General features: G+C 57.3%; 4 protein-coding genes across 4 annotated transcripts; 3 read left to right on the top strand and 1 right to left on the bottom strand.

The window, feature by feature from the left end:
• Positions 1 to 678: 678 nt before the first annotated feature.
• Positions 679 to 2,753, bottom strand: ColSpa_06767 (uncharacterized protein; the record flags this gene model as incomplete). The annotated part of the gene is made up of 2 exons (XM_049272979.1): positions 679 to 2,409; positions 2,472 to 2,753. 2 exons carry the CDS (start codon positions 2,751 to 2,753, stop codon positions 679 to 681), a joined length of 2,013 nt encoding a protein of 670 aa, XP_049128936.1.
• Positions 2,754 to 12,262: 9,509 nt separating this feature from the next.
• ColSpa_06766 (protein OS-9) lies at positions 12,263 to 13,078 on the top strand (the record flags this gene model as incomplete). The annotated part of the gene is made up of 2 exons (XM_049272978.1): positions 12,263 to 12,361; positions 12,479 to 13,078. The coding sequence occupies 2 exons, from the start codon at positions 12,263 to 12,265 to the stop codon at positions 13,076 to 13,078; spliced, it is 699 nt and encodes a 232-aa protein (XP_049128935.1).
• A 47-nt stretch (positions 13,079 to 13,125) lies between these two features.
• ColSpa_06765 (protein OS-9) lies at positions 13,126 to 13,911 on the top strand (the record flags this gene model as incomplete). Its single annotated transcript, XM_049272977.1, has 1 exon — positions 13,126 to 13,911. The coding sequence occupies one exon, from the start codon at positions 13,126 to 13,128 to the stop codon at positions 13,909 to 13,911; it is 786 nt and encodes a 261-aa protein (XP_049128934.1).
• A 4,079-nt stretch (positions 13,912 to 17,990) lies between these two features.
• ColSpa_06764 (putative sugar kinase) lies at positions 17,991 to 21,064 on the top strand (the record flags this gene model as incomplete). The annotated part of the gene is made up of 3 exons (XM_049272976.1): positions 17,991 to 18,161; positions 18,532 to 19,427; positions 19,522 to 21,064. 3 exons carry the CDS (start codon positions 17,991 to 17,993, stop codon positions 21,062 to 21,064), a joined length of 2,610 nt encoding a protein of 869 aa, XP_049128933.1.
• Between the last annotated feature and the right edge of the window lie 112 nt (positions 21,065 to 21,176).

Raw genomic sequence — 21,176 nt, 5'->3', positions numbered from 1 at the left:
AAAAACACAACTCTTGGAAACAGACCTCCTTGCGGAGGGGACAACACCTGTACCGTTGAAGTCAGGAGTGACGTGCCCAACCCGTCACTTGCAGCCCCTTTTTGATCCCCGAGGACCTTTCGTCCTAAACGTGGCCGTCTGTTTATATACAGCTTTTTCAAAACCTCGGTGACACCACCGAAGCGTTTGGCTCGTTGAGGAGGCGTGAAGTGCTGTCACCGCATTTCACCGAGCCATGAAAACGTATCTCCACCGATTGACTGTCGAACGACAAAAGATAGAAGGTAACGAGAGAAGCACTCAAAAGAAGAGAGTGAACTGAAAAGTGGAATACAGAAAGTGGACTGGTTGCGGACGCAGTGCCTGGGCGTTCCCACCGGGCAGGCATTCGGCAACCATCTGGTACTGAGCATGATGTCATGGCATCATTGCCATTGGAAGGAAACTAGCCTCTTTTTTTGTCGTGTTTTTCTTTTTTGCTCGACCTTGCAGGTCGCATGGTGGTGGGCGGATATTGGGCAGGCTCGCGTCATGCACAGAGCACAGTCGGCCCAATGAACGCCTGAGCGCTGCCCAACACCAAGCCCAGCCACAGTCGGGGGGGAGGATGTAACACGAAAAGAGAAAAACAAGCCATAATTAGGAGAACCAAATCAGGGAGATCCAAGACATCTCAAATCAGTAGGCGGCATAACCGTCGAAACCCTCGGCGAGCGGGTCCTGAAAGGTTGTTGGTGTGACAGTGTTTGAGGATGAGATGGAGAAGGCCGGCTCGTGCGACAGACCGTTCATTGGCGAGTTTGAAGTAAAGGGCGAAAAGGCAAATGCTTCCGACGCGGACGAGAGCGGCATGTTGGAGACAGCCAGGTATGAGGCCTGAGAGGTGTCGATAGCCGCCAGTTCGGGCATGTGGTAAGATGTCGTGAAACCCATGTCGTAGTTCATGTTCTCGCCCATGTGCCCGAGGGACAGATCCATCGACATGGAGGGGTCGAACTGTGCGGCCTCTTCCTCCTCTTCTTCCTGGGCCTCGGCCTCGGCAGCCTCGTCGTCGGCGGTGACAAACACCTCCTCCATCCACTGCTTGAGCTCGTTCATGGGGGGCCAGTCACCGCCGCCCTTGCCGCCGCGCTTCTCCTCGTCGTCGCCCCTCTTGTTCTTGCCACGGGGAGTCTTGGGCTTGAAGTGGGTACGGCGGAGGTGAGCCGCAGCGTTGTAGTAGGCGCCGTACTGTTTGCGAGCGACACACTGCTTGCACTTGGACAGCGGGTTGATGGCCTGGACGCCGGACTGAATGCCGACAGTTGAGGGGTCGCGGCACACGAACTTCTTGACGATGCCCTCGTGCTTTGCGTTGATGTGTCTCCGCAACTCGTGGTCGCCGCGGAAGCCGTCGGGGTGCTCGCTGCACATGTCACAGAAGACCTTGGGGTGCTTGGGGCGAGTGTAGGTGCCCTTGCTCACGGCAACCTTGCCCTCCTTCTTCGCGGCAGTAGACTGGGACGACTTGGCGGCTTCCAGAGGCTTGGGGCAGATCTTGGTCCGGTGGGCATTTTGGATCTGCTGCAGACGGGCCTCCTTCGCCCGGCGTTCGGTATTTGACTTTGTAGAGGCGGTGCTGTTGGCGGAGATGGAGCGCTCCATCATGGAAGAGCCTTGCGAGAGGAATTGCTCTTCCATGGGCGACGGCTGAGCATAATGCGGCGAGAGGCTGGCGCCGGCCCCGACATAGGCGAGATAGCTCTCAGGCTTGACATTGGGCGAAGTGCCTGTGGGTGGGACAGCGTACAAGTCAGAAGGCATGTATTCGGCGACCTGCGACTGGGTCGAGTTGATCCTTGCCATCTCGAACGCGCCACTAAGAGACTGGTTGTCGAAGCGGTTGTCGAAGGAGCTGTTCTCCCTCGTCAAGGGCATTGTCTCGGCGGCAGAGGTGCCAGAGCTCATTGACGGGCAGGCCGAAGTAATCAGGCTGGCCTGGGAGTTGCGGCCGTCGTAGGGGTTCAGGTAGTTCTGCTGCGGCGGCGGGATCATGGCAGGAGAAGGTATCTCGTCATGTGCAGCCAGGTAGTCGGCGATGTTCATGCCGACGCCGGGGTCTGGGAAGGTTGCGTGTTCCTCGACTGGCGAGAGGCCGGAATGGCGACGATTTGACGGCGCGCTCTGCAGAGAGGACTCGAACAACACATGAGGGTCGTCTTGGCTTTGGTAGAAGCGGTCCATCATGGTGTTTGGGTTATTTGATGTCTGGAGGGGCTGCAGAGGACCCTTGACGACGAAGGGGATCGACTTCTCTGATCTGTTGGAAGCGCTTCTTGCCATGCCCGTCATGGGCGCTGCGCGGGGGTGCTGCTGCGACATGACTCTCGCGCGCTTGACGGGCTGCGGTGAGTCGTCACTGTTGCGTTCCTGGACGCTTGTTAGCACGGATGGCACTTGATTCACGATGGTCACGGTCGGTGGAGCATTACCATCATTCTTGTGGGTGCGGCAACGTAGCCCATATTGGACTTGCTCCTAGGTATGGTGGCCCGGCGGCCCAGAGGGACGCCATTTGACAGTTGCTGATGTTGGAGGAAGGCAGCATCTACATGGTAGTCACCTTGGGTAGGGAGCATGTTCATGGGACTGCTCTGGGCAGCTGGGGCAGATGCATTTTGCTGGAGGAGAAGGTTGTGGAGGTTTGCCAGCTCTTGCTGCTTCTGTTGCATCTGCCGCTGAATCTCTTGAACGTTCTGGTAAGGATGGCTCATGTTGAGTCAAGTCGACGTTGAACAGGCGGGGTGGTGAGTGAAGCTAGGGTGGGTTTGGCCTGGGTTGGCTTATGTTTCGTGCCGAGGTGTGAAGCTTATCGAGCCTCAAACTCGGTGCAATAATCCGGGGCCGTCCAAGTCAAGACGGGGAAGTGAGTATTCGATGGCGGCGGACGAGGTGTGAAGTGACACGGTGTTGGTGGTGGTGCAGCCTCGTTCTTTTCTCTCCAGCGCGCATTCAAGGACCCCCGAGTAACGGTGGTGGAAACTCGGCGGGGGGGTATTGACTGAGGGGAGTAAATAGACGAGACAAGACTATTGTTGGTTTGTCTCCTGCGTGCCGTGCGAAACAACAAACCCGGCAGCGGTAGTTTTTTTGTTTCTTTGGTCGAGACTATCTTTGTCTCTTGGGGGGGGGGGGGGGGGGGGGGGGGGGGGGGGGGGGGGCAGGTTGGGGTCTCGAAGATTTGTGCGAGCAGTAAGTTTCAAGGTTGACTTGAAAGGCGAGGCGAGGCAAGTCGATGGAACAGGGAGATTGTGGCTTCGAATAGGAAGACGATCGTGGGAGGATATGGGAAGGCGGACGGCGCGAGGCCAGTGGTTTAAAGAAGTCGAAAGGATCAGCAGCGCAACAAATGTCCAGTCATGGAAGTGAGGCTTTGCGGCGTCTCCACAGCGAGCTGGTAATGTCGGTGGAACAGACAAGACAGAGCACGCTAGACGAGCAGGGATGGGAGGAGGGATGGAGGGTGGATGATTGACGGCGGTGGTGGTGGTGGTGGTGGCAGTTGGATGGATGGATGGGAAGGGGGTGGGCCTTGCGATGATGATGATGAGGTGTGGTGTGTGTGTGTGTGTGTGTGTTTGGGGGAGGGGGGAGGGGGGGTGGATGGAGGGCGAGGATGGATGGTTGATGGTTGGACCGGGGGAGAAAAAGAGAGAGAAAAAGAGACAGACAGACAGACAGACAGACAGAGAAACAGAAGATGATAGGGTGGATGGTTGGGCGAAAGGTGTGATTGGGAGAGAGATGGACGACGAGGACGAGGTGGTGGTGGTGATGAGCTGGCCGGCGTGGAGCTGCACCGGTGCTGGTTGGTCATTCAGTGTCAGGACTGAACGTTCCGACTGGCGTACCGTACGGATCCAAGGAAGGCCTAAAGGGCTGACTTCTCTCTTTCCCTCTCCCCTTCTCTCTGTGTGTCCTTTCCCTTCCCCCCACTGTTTTGCTATTGCCGGTGATATTGCAGTTATTACACAGCTCCTCTGCACCTGGGCTGGTACCTATTCTGCCCGGCGGGAAAAGGTGCGGTGAGAGGAAATGGGGGGGGGGGGTGTGGGACGAGCGACGAAAGGCACGGCGAAGGGGGGACAATTCCAAAGGGTACGTACCGCTCGTTGCGCCAGAGCAGAGCAGAGGCAGGCAGGCAGGAGCAAAGAAACACATTGCCCATTGGGTGGCAGACACGAAAATGCAGGGAAGGAACGAATGGAAGCGAGGAAAGAAGGTTAAAGTGGATGCAGCCCGCCCGTCCGTGGCCCCGCGATTAATGGCGACCCGTTACGAGCTTCACCCAGTCGCGGTGCAGCACTCTTACGGAAGGCGGGTACGTACCCGGCCAGCTCGGTCGCCCAGTCTGCTAGGAAGTTGGGTACTTGATATGGGTAAGGTACCATGCCATAGTGCCATGTATGTATGTGCTACAGAGCGCTCTACCGACTCTGTACACACGTCGTCCAGTCCCGTCCGGTTTCCCGGCTCAGTTCAGTTCAGTTCTGGTTCAGTTGGGTTCAACCCCCACTGAGCCGACGAAGCAAGGAAAAGCTAAGCAGCTGGGACCTTCCTCGTCAGCCGCTGGCCGCCGCAGAGCGCTGTCGTCGCACGCCGCGTTTCCAGTTCCTGGGTCGGCACCCGCGAAGCCCATCCCAGCCCACCTGGCCCTCGGGTCCCTTCCAGTGGACCAGTGCTGGGACGGTATTTTGGGCTTCGGTGACGAGTGTCCCAATCCCAGTTTTCAGTGTGGTATTTTTGAGGGGTGGGAGTGTGGTGGATGCCGTGCTGTTGATCAAAGTGTGAGTGCTGAACACCCAAAGGGGTGTGTGTGAGTGTGCGTGTTGTGTTGTCTTGTGTCTTGTCTTGTGTACGTGTGTGCGTTTGTGTGTGTGGGCACCGAACACGTCTGCTAGCGTGTGTGAGGTCAAGGGTGCAACGTCTGAATCGACCCTCTCTCTCTCTCTCTCTCTCTCTCTCTCTTCAGCTCTTCAGCAGTTGCCGATGACCTCTATCCATCACGCTCACTCTCATTCTCAATTGCCGCGCATGCTCATGCCCACGCTCACCCTCATTCGACTTGAGGTTTCGCCCGGTTGCCGTTCAGCTGGCTCACTGGCCACCCGCCCACGGACTCACAGTCCCCTGGACGCCATGATGGTGGTGGTTTGGATGGGTGAGACTGCGAGCTCTGTCTTGGGCTCGTTTGGCTTTTGCATCCATCTTGACCGCATCGAGACTGGCCCTGAACCGCAGCTCAGGAACCTTGCCCTCTAGCCCGGCTGTAGCTGGGCTGTAGCTGGGCTGTAGCTGGGCTGTCATTGTCAATCTTGCCGGGGCCTTAAATCGTGAAGCTTTCCCCAACCCAGCTTGGTGCTGCCCATAATGCCCCCTAGTGCTGGCCATCACGACCTGACCGTCATCTTAGCCCGCCACGGCAGTCATCAGTCAGTAGTCGTCACTCGGGTCTCCTCTAAATGTGGCAGACGTACATACAGCAGCAGTGCGGGTCGGCCCCCGACGACCTGGTCCTGCGTGTAATGAAAAAGAGAGGGGAACACGAACGTCTGGCCTGGCTGGGCCCCCGAGACCAGGCAGACTGCGTCTGTTTCCTAGACACTCACCACCCTGGCCAGTTGGACCGACATCGTGATCGTCCCGAACTCTCCTAAATGGGCCCACCCGCTTTGGGGTGGGGAGGGATCCCCTTTCTGCTGCAAAGGCGAGATCGAGATGCCGATGAGATATCCCACATCCATGTTTCTCTCTGTCTTTACGAATCCTCCACTTTGGATTCATCCGTCCGTCCAACCACCTGTTCCGACCTCGTCGCAATTGTCGTACTCGTCCGTCTCTTGTGCAAAGGATTTCCATCGCATCCATCCGGCTATCTGAACAGGCAGAGTGCCTCTTGACTTCTGCCCATCTCTGCTTGAGTTGCCGCCCGTGCAGCACCTTCTTTGCTATTCCTGCTCCCGCAACCTGTCCTAACATGGTGACCATCGCGCCCGACGCAGCTGTGCGCAAACGCACCCGCGCGGCCTAGGAGCTTCAGAAGTTCGGCACGCAGCACCACATCCCGTCCGCCGAACCAAGGAGGGGGTTGGTGGATCGGCTTCTGCGACGCATAAGCATTGCCCGCAAAGAAAGAAAAAACAACAGACCAGACCACGATCAAACCAGACCAGCCAAACTATCCCCTCCCTTCGAAAACGGGCACCGGCACGGGGTTGGATGGATGGTGTGTGGCTTCCCGGGAGGTCTTACCGCAAAAGCAACCAGCGCCAGGCCCGTTTGACGCCGTCTTGCCATGACTCGTCCCTGGCGCCATTGACCGTTAGGTTTGCGGTTCCGCGCTACATGACATGACAGGTTGCCGGCCGAATGCAAAGAAGAGCGCGAGAGACAACCTTTCTTGACATCATCCCATCGGTCGAGTGCCAAGCAAAAACACCACGGCCGCCAAATGACTCCGTCATCCCCATCAGCTCGGCGGCCGCAATGTCCGCCATCATCAGAAGGGGGCCAGAGGAACGAGGTCCTTTTAGAGCAACCCTACTTCGTCCGTACTTCTGTAACCTTTCCCCCGCCATGTATTCGCGTCCTCTCCTCGTCTTTATTGCCCTTTCAACGACAAACATGGTCTTCAACCTCGTTCATGCGGAGCTTCCCTCGCTCCCCGCTTCCCACCCCCCTCCACTTTCTCGCAATTTTGTCGGTCCAAGACGCCGGATCGCCATTCATCACACACGTACGCAAACGAGGTCAAAGTGCGAATTGGCTTTTGCCTGTCTTTTCGGGACGAGATCGGGATGAGGGCGGGGGAGCCCTTTGCGCTTGACAACGTAGATCCATGGGTTTTCGTCCCAGTTCTCGGATCATAACCCATCTTCTTGACCCGATCTCCGACCTTGGCGGTCCGAGTCACTTCTTTCAAAGTCACCGACTCGAGAGCGATCATTACTCCGGATGGGGGTGACTGTGAACTCTACCGCAGGAACAATGATGGAATTGTGAGTCTCGAATGACGGACCACGTCGAGCGTTGAGCAGAGCCTGCCAAGGCACGGGGCACAACGGAAATGTGGTTGGAATTGGAATTCCTCGATATGCTTTTGCGGCTGCGCGACGACGAAGTCGCGCATCAACAAAAACATGCCGCACATGGGCTTGCGTAAGGGTCCGTGGACCGTGATCTACCCAGCAAAAACCCAGACAGACTAAGGCCATGCCTGGCTACCTAATCTACCGTAACTGATCTTCAAGCCTGGACTGGGGACGGGGCAGGCGGAAGGGAGCCCGGCATGCTCTCCTAAGACATTGGGGAGCGCGGGATGTTGACGCACGAAAGAAAAGCAATGTGAGCATGAAGGCAATAGTTGTGCTTGGATGCGGCCCGGGGTGGCACTTTGCAAAAAAGGGTGTTGAGGGTGCCCGGTGCCGGGCCTGACTGACCTGAGGAATAAGAAACAACACCAGAGACATTGGCTGTCATTGTGGTCGACGCCGGGACACTAGGGACAGCAGATCCCTCTTCGTTCGGGCCCTTTTAGGCTTTCTCGCCCATGATGACCATGCAGCTTCCCATGTCCATACGGCCGGCGAGAGGCTGATGAGCTCTCGGGGCAGGCTAAAAGGTGGAAAGGACCTCGACGAGACCATTGAATCCCCACGGGCTTCCCACGCCGCGACCATGTCGTGCCATGCCCTCCCTACGAGGCTCACAACGGGGACTCCATGATGATGCTCAGGCACATCGACCACCTAGGTATGCCTGCTTGCCCCTCGTCCCTCCCCTCCCTCCCTTGTCGCGTGTCTCTGGTAGCCCACATGCATCGTGGACGCCCACCACCAACTGCATCTCGTTGTCTCTCTCGAAGCAGTAATGATGCGATGGGGGGTTTGCTCTCGACCCCAGGCGCCCGGGTGCTGGCTGACCACCTCATCTGCCCGCGTCCCCCTTCTGTATCACGTCGACCCGGCGTCTCATTCGACGGGGACTCGCTGCATCTCGAGCAGGAAGTCGAAAAAAATACTGCCTGACCACTAGGGATGTCCTCTGTCGACTTGCATGGCGCCGCGCCGTCCATAGACGACAAGCGACATACGCCATGGCCCAATCCAAAGGCCATCCGTCCCATCACATCACATCTCAATCCACAGCACCCGCCAGCGACCCCGAATCGTTGTTTGTGTGGTTGACACGATGCGAGGCCATGCCATGCCCATCACTGGGTGCATGTCGTCCCCTCGCCTGTCCAGTGACATCCATTGGCGATGTTGGTCCAATCGTCGACCTGCTTGCCTCGTTTTTTGGTGAGGGTACGTACCTCCTCGTCCTCCCATCACCCGCTCTTCCCACCACGCTGGAGAACCCCCCACCACCACCAGATGATCACCACACGCGTGCCGTCTCGCTGGCGATTGGGACGTTCACTGAAGAGCCCATCGAGTGCCGTTTGGTGTTAGTGCCGCCAGGGTACTAACACCGCTGAATTGGGCCGTTCCATGTCCTTCAGCGCCGGGAGCTCCCCCCCAACTTCCAACTCCACTTCCCACCCAGATTCGGCCTCGGCGAATCACAGCTTGTTGTTTTCTCGCTATGAGGGGACTAGCGCCGCAGGGCGAGGGACGATTGGCCACGGCTCGTTCCCGCAAAGTGAGGCTGGCGCCCCGCTGCCGTAAGCCATTGGCTCCTGCGATCCCGCGCCGACACACGTGTGGGGGAATGGGAAGTGGATGATGGAGGAGGAAAGTGCCAACAGCTGCCTTCCTCGTCTCTGCTTAGCTGAGCTTAGCTTAGCTTGGCATGCTGCTGCTGCTTGCTTTTCCTCGTCTCGTCTCATCTTGTCTGCTCAGGCTCCCTTCTACTGAACGAACTCTCTCACTTGATTTGGTATTCCCACCCACGCACGCTTTTACTTCCAAGGACATGCCAGACAAGGGCCGCTCGGCCAGTCTCCATCGCCCAGCAGCGCTCCAGCTCTCCAACTTCCCCATCCGACTCAAATCAGACCTGCCCCAGTCCAATACCACCAAGCAGCAGCAAACAAGCACATCTCCAGAAGAAGCTCAAGATCGTCCCGCAGACCCCCCCGTCGGCGCAGGGCACTCCGCCTTGGAGGGAACGTCCCTCCATTCGGTCATTTCCAGCTGGAGAAGAAGTGACCCAAAAGAGAGCAAGCCAAGTTCAAAGTTGGCAGAACCCGCCAGAGAAGCATCTCCATACTCCAGATAGACCTCTCTGACCGCCGGAGAGATGAGGTGTCATGAACCGCGACCCGGCTAGCACATGGGCCAAGCATCTTTGCGACAATCTCCCGTCATCAGACGGCTTCTGGCATTGTAAGGGGAGGGGTGTTCCCGGCAGCCCCGGGACGTTTCCTTTCCCCTCTGTGCGACTGCGTGTGTGTACTATGGTCTGTGTGTATCTGTGTGCGCGTACGTCTCCTTCTGTTTCTCTCCCACCTTTCCTGATTCGACCGTGCGGACGCGGCTGCGACACAATGTTCCTCGCAGATCGCTCTATGTTTGTCACCTCACCGAACCTGCAACTTTGAATAGCGCAGGGTTCCCACCTCGGCCTTTGCGTAGCTACTCGCGCGCGACTCACGCGCGGAACGACTGACCGCAGTTGCACTAGAAGCTGACTTGACCGAGTGGGTTGTATTCCGCAATGTACAATTGCCCAGCTCCATTCAGTTCCTCATTTCCCTTTCTCGCTTTCGCCATCGCTTCTAGACCCGTCTCACGAAAATGCCACCGTTCCACTCAAACCGTCGACACACGGCTCTTACCGCCCCTCGGAGATCATCCGCATCTCACTGGACCCATTCGGTCATCGACCCCGCCAATGGATGCAACGCCAACGGAGCGCAGTCCGGGAGAGGCGTCAACGTCTGTTCCATCGATCGCCGCATAATCCCCTTCTTTTTTCCTTCTTTGTTCTCACTAGAGGGTGTTTTTTGATTACATCTCAACCCTCACTGCCAAGCACAGAAAGCCAATCTGTCTTGTCTGTCTTCCGTGCGGAGGCTGAGCCATACACACCCATGATGTTGTCCGCATGCCACAACCACGCATGGAACGCATGGTTGCCTTTCGACGCCGGTTCTCCAATCGGCGGAGGGCATTGCGCATCCCCAATGGCCACTGACATCTGTTTGTTTTGTTAGTCTTCGCCACGTCCCTCTCGGTGTGCCAGAGAAAAGGGTGCGGGTGGGGGGTTTAGGACCGTACATTGAGAGACAAGATGCAAGCCTGACAGAAGGAGCCTGCCGCTAGGACATTGTCATCCAATCCGGGCAAACTCACGACCACCTTAGCTTCGTCTGTCCTGGACACTGGTTAATGCCTCTCTCCCCCAGGGTAGGACGTGCGATGGGAGGCGTTTCCTTCGCCGAATGGGATCTGTGTTGTCTTCGGCCCCGAGCCGTATCGCAGAGATGTACCGCATCGCATCACATCACATGGCATCGCATAGACTCCCCGGCGCAGCGCCGACCATGCACAGTCTGCGTCTGTCCCCTATCCCATTTGCCCAACCGGTGCGGCTCGTCATGTCAGTCGTGCAGCAGCTGCCTGGCAGCCTACAGCAACATTGGCCCGATGGGGCGCCCAGAGCCAGACCGACCTTTGGCTGCCGTCCGCGCCGCTACTGCCTAAAAATCTTCACAGCAATATTAACACCCTCAGAGACGACGGTGCCGCCAACCTGGTGAGGCTACTTCGAGGCGAAATTACAGAACAAAGGCCGTGTGAGTTCAGTATACGATTTAACGATAACCCAGCATTCTCAAATTTTCCGAAGTGGCATTCTTGTACAAGGCATGTATGGCAGGCCAGACCTAGGGGCATGTTAACTGGAGCTTTGAAATGTCGGGCTTCGTAGCTGGAACGATGCACCTAATCTCATCGATACCGACGGTGGCACACCCGCGCTTGAGGCGCTTGCCATCCATGCCCCGGCGTTGCGTATTGCTTGGCAATCAAACATGTGAGATCGGCACTGCAAGTCGAGACGCCGCAGAGATGATGCCCAGTAGCATAGGCAAAAGGCTTCGCTATGAGGCAGGGTGAGGGCAGACACGGGGAACTGGCATACGTGCTGCCGCATCCATGATAGGTCTGTCCCGTCGAACCGGCTGTCCAATGCAATGTTTCGTCGGTAAATCAGGAAAGGCCGCACGGCTAGTCCTGCTTCTGGCTTCTTGGCTTCAGGTTTGCGCCCAAGTGCGCATCTGGTTTGTTCAATACCGGTGTTGGCGACTGTATACAGGAAGTGCTTGTGACCGATGGACTGACAACGTGCTTGATAGCTCGGGGTGATGGAAGCAAGACCAGTCGTCACGGTGTCCCAGTGAAGTTGGTTCCAGATGCTGAGAGCCTCAGCTCTGCCGTGCTGGCCGTAGCCCGAGCCTGTCCCATCTCCTATAATCCCAAACGCCGAACAGGAGCTGTGGCATTGCATCTGGGCTCTCTCTGATGCAGAAATGCCACCACCATCCTCTCGGAGTGAGACAGATTGTAATGCAATCCCATAGATGTACCATTCGTGAAGTCACAATTTAGCGCTGTGCGTGGGCTCTCTCTGGTAGGTTGGTAGGAGACGCTGCACAGATTTGATGCTGACATTTTCTCGGCACACTCTCCCATAGATAAGCCATTTTACTCTTTCTTAGCTGTCAATCGTGCACTGCAATTTGAACAGCCCCCAAGGGGATGTCATCAGCATTTCTATGCATTATTTCTATCTCAGAGCCAAGATGCAACACCACAACGAGGCAGGCCGGAGATCATGTTATATCTATGGGACACACAAAGTAGTGGTCAATTTACTCAGGTCCAGTTTGTTCGACAGGTTCCGGAATTGTGGCCCCCGAAGACATGAAGCTTTGCGCAAACTCAAGTTGGGACAGTGATGTCGACTTAACGTACGTACTTCTCTGGTGCTACCAGCTGGCTAGCAATTGATGTTAATATGGCAGAGCAGCACGTGAGACAAGCTACAAGCTCTTATCGGTTATCGGAGCGGTCTCCACCGAGCCTACCGGCAGAACATCGGCAATCTTGACTGGTACCTTGCGTAGATGACACCTGTGAGCTACGGAGCGACGGAGCCAATGCGCGGCGCGGGTGTCTAAGTAGCTTCAAGGTGGCCACACGAGCGACGGGCACCTCTCCCTCATAATCAATCTTGGTTTCTCTACATGTGATCGAACATTCAACTTCACGGCACGATGCGCCGTCTCAACCTAGTCTTGCTGGCGACAGCCCAGCTGTGCGGGGCCCGTCATCCCGGCTTCAGCATCCACGATGACCTCGTAGCCTATCCTCAGGTTCGTCCGAAGCCGCAACTCAACGCTGACGATTAAGCTGTGGTATGCTGACCTTCTGTGCGCCCTCAGTACGAGATAGTCTTTTCGGAATCATTTATATTAGAACACGATGCGCAGGCACTCTTGGACCGCACGAACCCGCACTCGACGTACTCGGCGGAGTTCTCGACAGCTTCCGACATCTCGCAGAAGGTGCGGGAGGCCGGCGACGCCGACGACGGCGCCGGCACGGAAGTCTTTGAGAAATACGAAATCATGAACATGAACCCGTCGAAATATCTCTGCTCAATACCCATCTTGGAGCCGCAGACGCCCGAGAACCACACGGCGACGGAGCTCGCGAAGCAGGAGGAGGCGCGGGAGCTGGCCAAGGCATCGGCCCATGGCTGGGAGCTGCTGAATGAGCTCGACGGCAATTGCCTGTACTTCATGTCCGGATGGTGGAGCTACAGCTTCTGCTACAACCGCGATGTCGTCCAGTTCCACGCGCTCCCGACGGTTCCCAACGGGCAGCCGCCGGTCCGCGACCCCCACACGACCCAGTACGTGCTTGGCAGAGTGCAGAAGTCTCCCAGCCAGCACCAACAGACACAGAACGAGGAACAGCAACAACAGCAGACAAAGTCCGGGGACCCGCCGGCGAACACGGATCTGCAAATCAAGGGCGACCAGCGTTATCTCGTCCAGAGGATGGAGGGGGCACCATTTGCGATCTGACTGGCCGCGAGCGGACAATCGAGGTGCAGTACCACTGCGTGCCGGGCATGAAGGGAGACCGCATCGGCTGGATCAAGGAAGTCACAACGTGTGCCTACCTCATGGTCGTCAATACGCCGCGCCTCTGTAACGACGTCGCCTTCCTCCCGCCGCGGGCTACGAGCGCGAACCCCATCAGCTGCCAACTCATCCTCCCATCCGACGACCCCAGCGCGCAGGCCGAGTGGCACCGCCGCAAGACACTTGAGGCCGAAGAGGCGATGGGGGGGAAGAAGGTGGACGCCTCTACCAAGGAGGAGCAGGAGCTGCAGAAGAAGCAACAGCCCGACCCCAACGCTAGGGACAAGGCCAAGGGCATCAACGTCGGCGGCGTCATCGTCGGCGCGCGCAACGTGCTCGCTGACGCCGACGAGGAGGGCAAGCCTCCCGCCAAGCTCGCGCCTCCGCGTAGCTACCTGCCGGGGCGTGGGCACGGCCCGCTGGTTGAGATCATTGCCAGCGCCAAAAGCAAGGCCGAGGGAGGCACTATGGAGGTCCTCGACGAGGACGAGCTCAAGAAGCTGGACCTGAGCCCGGAGCTCGTGGAGGAGATGCGGGCGGAGCTGGAGCGCATCGCCGGCGACAAGGGGTGGAAGCTCGAGGTTGTCGAGCAGCCGGGCGACCCCAGGGAGATCCGGGGCATCGTCGACCACGGCTCCGAGGGGGAGCTCGGGGAGGATGCCGCCAAGGGCAAGAGGAAGAAGAATGGCGCGGCGGAGGAAGACGGGCAGCACGAGCAACAGCAGCAGGAGCAGGAGGGTAGCGAGGAGCATTTCTTCAAGGAGGACCTCTGAGATGCGCTCCTTTTCCCGAGATGGATAGCATTCGGCGTTTTGGGGTGTGGGCTTGTATTGATACACCGAAGCATTGCCGAGGAATACAGACGTGTTTGTAACGCCTTGGTTCTTCTGGCTCTAAACCCTCTCGTGCGCAGTGATTCCAGCCATGTTCTACGGGAGCATCGCCTCCTGCATCCATCTGCATTGGCTGGGTAACATACCCAACGTAGAGAACATAGAGTGACCAAAGGCCTTGCGGTTGTTGGCCTTTGTCTCTGCATGGTTTGGCTCGGTGGAACACGCGGCTGCAAACTTTGGAATACACCGTGTCACAGGACGCATCGAAGTTTTTCGTATAAGGTATCATAAGGCATGAATGGAGGTATTCCCAACCAATGCTAGCATTCCTCATATGGATACCCAACAGAAATGACCTCCTTCTCGAATATTCTCCTTCCCGGACGATCATCTTGGGCTGTAAAGCGTCAATATTGTCTGGACTCCCAGTCCACACAACGCTGGATGTAACCCTGCCATGGCCTCGACTGACTCCTGCCTGCTCTTGGCGCTCTTTCGAGCCATTGCCTCACGGATCGAGTGCTGTATTCTCCTCGTACCTGCCTCCGGTCTCCTTTCTTGCCGTCTTTCCGTCTGGACCAGGAGACAACCTAAATGCCACGCAACCCGGGCACCTTGCAGAAGTCGAGAGGACCCGCTGGTTCCTTCCACATCTACCAGCTCCTGGCACAAGCTAGGTCGACGGAAAGAGTGCTCGGTGAGGCAGATGCAACTCCAGTCATACTATCTCGAGCTTGATTGGCTCCGCACCTTCCAACGTCGCTTTTCAATCTGGGCCAGAACGTTTTATCGCGCTCCATCGGATGATCTCTTCTGCTTTTGTCGAGTTTGTTAATCACTTTGGAAAAAAATTCTCTCCTTGCGTTCAAGGCTTGGACGGACGCTCCGGTTGCCACGAATTGCTCCTCAGTACTTCAAAGCACATCTGTCGACGCGCCCATCTATCGGTCCGCGCGTGCCGAGAGTCCCATCACGTCACGAATCGGTATCCCACGAAGGATCCTAATTAACGCAAATGATATGTCGTTCCCTTCCCCTGCCCGCTCCTGTGTTGCCTGCATCGCTGGCGTCTAAACCGAGTCCTAGATTGTTGTCGACTGGAGGTGGATTCCTCTAACTCCTGAAACAGCAACTCCGATAAACCCCCATACCTGATTCCCTCTGGGGAGAGGTGGTTGTTCTATCCAGGATCAACCCGGATCAAACCCAACGCTTCCCCAGCATTCTAGAATGGGCACAGAACACTCGTCAGGGGCACAAAACAGTCACCCTGGGTCACGGCATCCACCCGACATGGTCGGCTTAGGAGGCACAAGCATCTTCATTGAGCTTTCCACCTTGTCAGAGACACATCGTAACGCACTTCACCATTAGCTCAGTAGTTTAGCCCGCCACGATGATCTGGGTCTAACCCATCGCTGCCTGTGTCTGCGCCTCGTTATCTGTGAAAAGCCACATATGCTTCCGCCTCATATAACTGGCAGGGACGAATCCAAACCAAAGCGACGGCCCTGGTAATATTCGGTTTAACCGTCTTCGTTTCCTCCCGCACACGACGAAACGGGATTCAAGGTTCTGGTTCACAGGCCCATCCTCCTAGCGCGGCACCCGACAATGTCCTCAAAGAGAGACGCCATCGACACCGTGACATGGAAGAATCGAAGTGAGTGGGGGGGAAGCTTGAGCGGCAATGCCTGTTGTCAAAGTCCGAACTCTGGCGAAATTGGGTCGGGGGTCATTCCGGCAGGAAGAAATTTTCTTGTTGCCCACAGCTCATGACACGCTTACTCCGTTCAAGTTGATAACATCAGTGGGTTCACACAGCGTCAGCCTTATGAACGTCCCCTGCGCTGAAGGAGGAGTCCTATGCACGGCCATGTCCGACATGCCTAGGTATCGACGCTGGCATGGTTGCCAAAGAAGTCATCCCGGCTTTCGATCTGCTCGGCAACATGGGCTCAACTCCCGAGCGACTTTGGAGCCTTGCACGAGGTCCAGCTGTTCATCTCAAGATTGACGGCCCGCTCGGCATCAATCCTTGGCTGCAGGCTGTCCAACGACATTCTGTCTTCTATCGCGGACAACATCTTTGCAGTCGACAGGCCCATCAAGATGTTCAATGACACCGTCAATGCGCCGTTTCGTGTACATAGGGAGCAGCGGCTGGTTGGTCAACCACCCGAGCCACTCAGCTGCCATCTAGATGATCTTCATTATTGCGCCCGTTGACCCCCATCGGCTTCCCCGGATTCGATATTGCATGGGCAGTGAGCCGCACCGTTGACAAAGTGACAGAAGCCCCCGATACTACCGTCGTTGTGGAACACTGCATGGCCTAGCCATGCGGCTCCTTGCGCGTCTATATCACGCATTCGGCATCAGATCACAGGCGGCTGGGCTAAGAGCCGGTAACAGGACGACGATCAATAGTTGCGATTCATACGGAATATTTGACGCCTGGGAAAATCCCCGTCCGAGCACGTCACGCAGATGGAGTCCGGGAAGTGATCGACAACCCAGCCATCTCTACGGTGCACCTACCATCATCCTCTGCGCCGATCCGCTGCTTAAAGGGCTGTGGTAATGGTTGTTCGTGGCATCCTTCGACGAGTTGTTGCTTGATGTCTGATATTGTCGGTGGTGGGACCAGGACACCCACAGACATTTTACCATGTACACGCTATGGTAGCACTTGGAGCGGCTACGGGCGGCAACCAAACTACACGCACTGTTGGGCTTGTCAGGGGTTTCAGGAACTGATCGCCGGTACATTGTCAGGGACGTAGCATTTTGAGCAGAGTTCTCGCAATCGATCAAAGTTAGCAACAGCCTTGGGCGTCTCGAGCAAGGGAAGACACGGTTCCCCCGGGCTCCCTGCCCACAGCCGCGAACAAAGCTCGCAAGCATCTTGTTGACCGGCAGCGGGGTGGTGCCTGCGGCTAGCTCCGCTCGGCGGTACTCTTGTGGAGGAATCGTTGGATCTTGGCGTGGGCGGGCGGGTGCCGGGCACGTCTCGAGCAGCCAGACAAATGGCTCCGTTGGCAGAGGGGCCGGAATAGCACCGTACAGCTGCTGGTCCAAAATAACTGGAGGTCCCTGACAATCGCAAGACCCCGGGACGGAATGTCCTTCCGATTCAGCCTGGCATTTTCAGCTCAGATCCACGAGGGGAAAACCACAGACTCAAACTTGAACAAGTCTCGGCGACTTATTTGTTCCTCATTCCTCTCCAGCTTTGCCTTGCAAAGCTCATCCGATGTTGATTGGCCTCCAATCTATTCCCCCGCACATCTCCAACCCGTCTGTTCAATTTCCCATCTTTCAACTTCATCAGCTGACTCGACGGCCGCACCAGCACCCACCAGCCTCACCCTCAACCAACCCTCCCTTTCGCCCCCCTCCCCTTCTTGGCCTCGAACTGTTTCTTTTTTCCCCGCATTTGCGAAGAGAGACACGCGCAGCGAAGACAGCGGCGAGACACGCACTAGCGGTTTACTTTACACCCACTACGAGCCCCGTTAGCGACACCTTTCCCGACGAAGACGACGGCCAGAAGACGCCGCCACGCACACCGCACACGACACGAGACTGCCTCTCTCTTTCTCTCTCTCTCTATCTCTCTCTCCGGCCCTTTCTCTCTCTCGCGCGCGCGCGCACGCACGCTCACTACGTACCCCCTTCTCTCACCGGGCGCACATCTTTACCGATCCTCCCTCCCAGCTCACGCGCTCCTCGTTTCGCCTTTCTCTTCCCCTTGCCGGTGAGGGGCTAACGTGGCCGAGAGTGGACTGGCTTGGACCGGGGTGAGGCTGGACCCGGGGGTGCGCTCTTCGAGTCGAGATTTGCTCCATGACGGCTCTGCTTCTGCACTGCTTTCTACCGGGCTACAAATCCTCGCTCCACCGCGAAATTCCTCGCTCAAACCTTTTGACGTCCGACACCCCTGTGACAACTGTCCCGTCTCTGTCTTCTTCCTCTCGACCGTTCCCTTCTTCTCGTTGCGTCATGCGCCAGTGATGGACGACACAGATACCGCGAGAAATGCTGCGAGCAGGGCGGGCTCTGCAGAAGTCAAGGCCGAGTCACCGGACGCGACCACCCAGAGCCACCAGCAGCAGCAGCAGCAGCAGCACCCGAATCAGCACCACCACCACCACCAGCAACAGTCAGCGCCGCCCAAGAGAACAGTATGCGATCACTGTCGACGGAGAAGTATGATGTTCCACTTCACTCCCTACACTGACTGCACCTATTGTCGTATTTGCCCGAGTTTGCTTTCCCTGCCGTCGCATTCATGAATTTTCGTGCGATCCTCCCTCTTCCCAGCGGCCTGCCGCCTGGACAGTCCATCTGTCGGCTTCACGGTATCATCCCGCCGCCTTAGCCACTGCCGTTGCATGTCATCCCCGTCACCATCACCACCACCAAGACTGCTCTCGTCACGTTTGCAACTCATGTCCCTTGCCGCACCTCTCCTTCTCCGCCTCACCCCTCGCCGAGACAACCGCTAACCATCTCCCAGGAATCCGTTGCGATGGCAAGTTTCCCTGTGAGCAGTGCGTGCACGCTTCCCTCACCTGCAAGCGCGAGCATGTCCCCAAGAAAAGGGGTCCGAAGCGCGGCCATGGACGGGTCATAAACGAGCTGCGCGCAAGGGAGTCGTCCCATAAAGAGCAGCAACGGGCCACGAGCCAGAAACCTTTCAATGCAGAGAATGCGCTCGAGAGCCCTACAGAGTATGTGCGGCGTCGATTGTCAGCAGCATGCCCGCCGCTGAACGTAGACAGCCTCGACATCGGGATGAGCAGTAGTGACATGGGAGAGGCGGCATCTCAGCATTCATCCAACGCCTCCGCAGCCTCAACCCCGCCGAGCTTCTGGGCCGCCATCACATCCAACCCGGGACACAGCAACGTGCCGGAGCCCAGTGGCATGTTCTCGAGCGACGAACTACGACCGAGGACGAGGAGCTACCTTCACATGATCCCGCAGCTGGTCGAACTATACTACGAACACATCTACCCCATCATGCCACTCATTTACATGCCATCGATACGCGAGACAATCAACCGACCCATGACTCCCAGCGAGAAGAACCTCGTCTATGCCTTGTGCGCCCTGACTTCGATGCACATGTCTGGCAAGAGCATCGGCGCACCGGGACCAACGTCGTGGGAAGTCGTCGGCCGCTTCTTCCTGGACGAGACCATCTCAATAAGGCATTCGTACGATTTCCTGGAGGATCTGTCGCTGTATGCGGTGATTTCCTCGTTTTACCTCAGCACGTCCTTTTTCGAGATCAACCAATCGCGCAAATCGTGGTACTACTTGCGAGAGGCGTTGACAAACGCACAGGACCTAGGACTGCAGGACGACTCGTCATACTATGGGCTGAGTCGCGAAGAGACGCTTTGTCGGCAGAGGGTTTTTTGGATCCTGTTCGTGACGGAAAGGTGAGTAACGACCCCGCACCGCGATCGACGTCCATCAAGCAAGATGGCGACGTCGCAAGAGCATTGCAGTGCTAACGCGCCTCGCGCCACACAGGTCCTTTGCAATCTTGCGCAACAAACCGATCACGTTCAAGAGAACGCCGTCGCTTCCAACAACGCGACATCCCTATGAGGGTCCGGACATTCACGCCGGATTCTTGCAGCTCGTCTCGTCTTACACCCCACTCGATGAATCATTCGTGACGGCGTGGAACGAGGGGTCCGATCCCCGCGTCAGCGCAACAACCTTCTTGGCGCTACAGAACCTCCTCTCCCTTCCTCCAGCGTTTCTCCGTCCGCGAGGGCGATCACCGACGCAGCCGCACGAGCAGCTGATGGGCTCTTTCGGCGCCTCGTCCGCCGCCAGAGACCCAGGAGCGCCGGAGCCAACAGATATTCAGAAGGCGGACTTGCTCATCACGCAGCAATGGCTACGCCTCATTGTCTGGCAGTCGTCGATGAGGCAGGGCCTGCTGAGCTGGACAAACCCAGCCGACTCGGGAGGAGGCGTGTCCTCGGGCAGCGGAGTCGGAGGGGGAAACAGCATGTGCTTCTCGTTTCCGCTGACTGTTGCACGCGACACTGCATCGATTCTGTCGAGTCTCCCAAGCAAAGCTGTCGAGGTGCACGGGATGGGCATCATGGAGAAGATTTTCGAAATCGGAACATGGTGCGTCAACGTGCTGGGGGCGTGCGAGAGTGTTGGTTTCTCGACGGCCATGGACTTCACATCAGGCGACATGGGCGTGTTGAGTAGCGGTAGGAAAGGGGCAAGTCTGGATCCGATTGAGTTTTTCGTTCGAACACTGAGCGCAAGCGACAACTCCCGGAAACAATTCGCCGAAAAGCTGCTCACCGCTGCCGGGGAGAATCCGGGGAGCATGAGGACACAGCTCAGTCCGGCCATGTCTGGGATGGGGGCCGCGGCGGCCGCCATGATGGCTAACGGCCAGGGGCCCAACGCAATGGATGCAGCAGGGTGGAGCCAACAACGGGGAAGCGTAGTTGGTGAGGTCTTTGACGACAACGAAGAGAGCAACGGGAACACGCATTGTCAGCAACAGCAGCAACAGCAGCAACTAGACATTGGCGACACTCCGATGCATCATCAACCCGGCATGCAAGGTATGGGACTCGGCATCGAACTTGGCGCTAGAGAGCCGAACGGCGGCCTGGGCGGCGTAGACATGGACGCGAGCAGTGTTGATCTGATGAGCCCCTTAGGTTTGACAAGAAGCAATACCTCCGACATGGCGTCCATGGGCATGCCCGGATTCGATACGGCGTGGAGCCCCAGCAGCGGCGGGACCGGATCGCGCGATTACACGGACTATAGCGCCGGACCATATGCGGCGCAGAGAGAAGGAGGACCACCAGGCTATCCCGACATGGCAAACGGAATCATCATGCAGGACCGGATGGCAGTCGCCGTCGGAGGTCGCGTCGGAGGCCCCGTTGGCGGAGAGACCTCCGTGATGGGCGAGCGTCCACTTCATCACCATCAGCCGGCAGATATTGGGCCCTATGATCCAAGGAGGGAGGACAAGACCGGTGGATACCAAAACGGAGTCAGGGTGGGCCTGTGGTTGGGGACATGAGCCAGCTCTCAGGCTTCTGCGCGGCACGGCGGGGACGGGCGGTCAGCCGGCCGATTGATTTGTACTCATATTCAACGTTGTAATTGCTGGCGAGGGAGCAGGCCAGCACGGG

The sequence above is a fragment of the Colletotrichum spaethianum genome, assembly GCF_022836535.1.
Source record: "Colletotrichum spaethianum MAFF 239500 DNA, contig16, whole genome shotgun sequence".
Taxonomy (NCBI): domain Eukaryota; kingdom Fungi; phylum Ascomycota; class Sordariomycetes; order Glomerellales; family Glomerellaceae; genus Colletotrichum; species Colletotrichum spaethianum.
The sequence above is the reverse complement of the archived record's forward strand: the minus strand, read 5'-3'. Positions and strand labels throughout refer to the sequence as shown.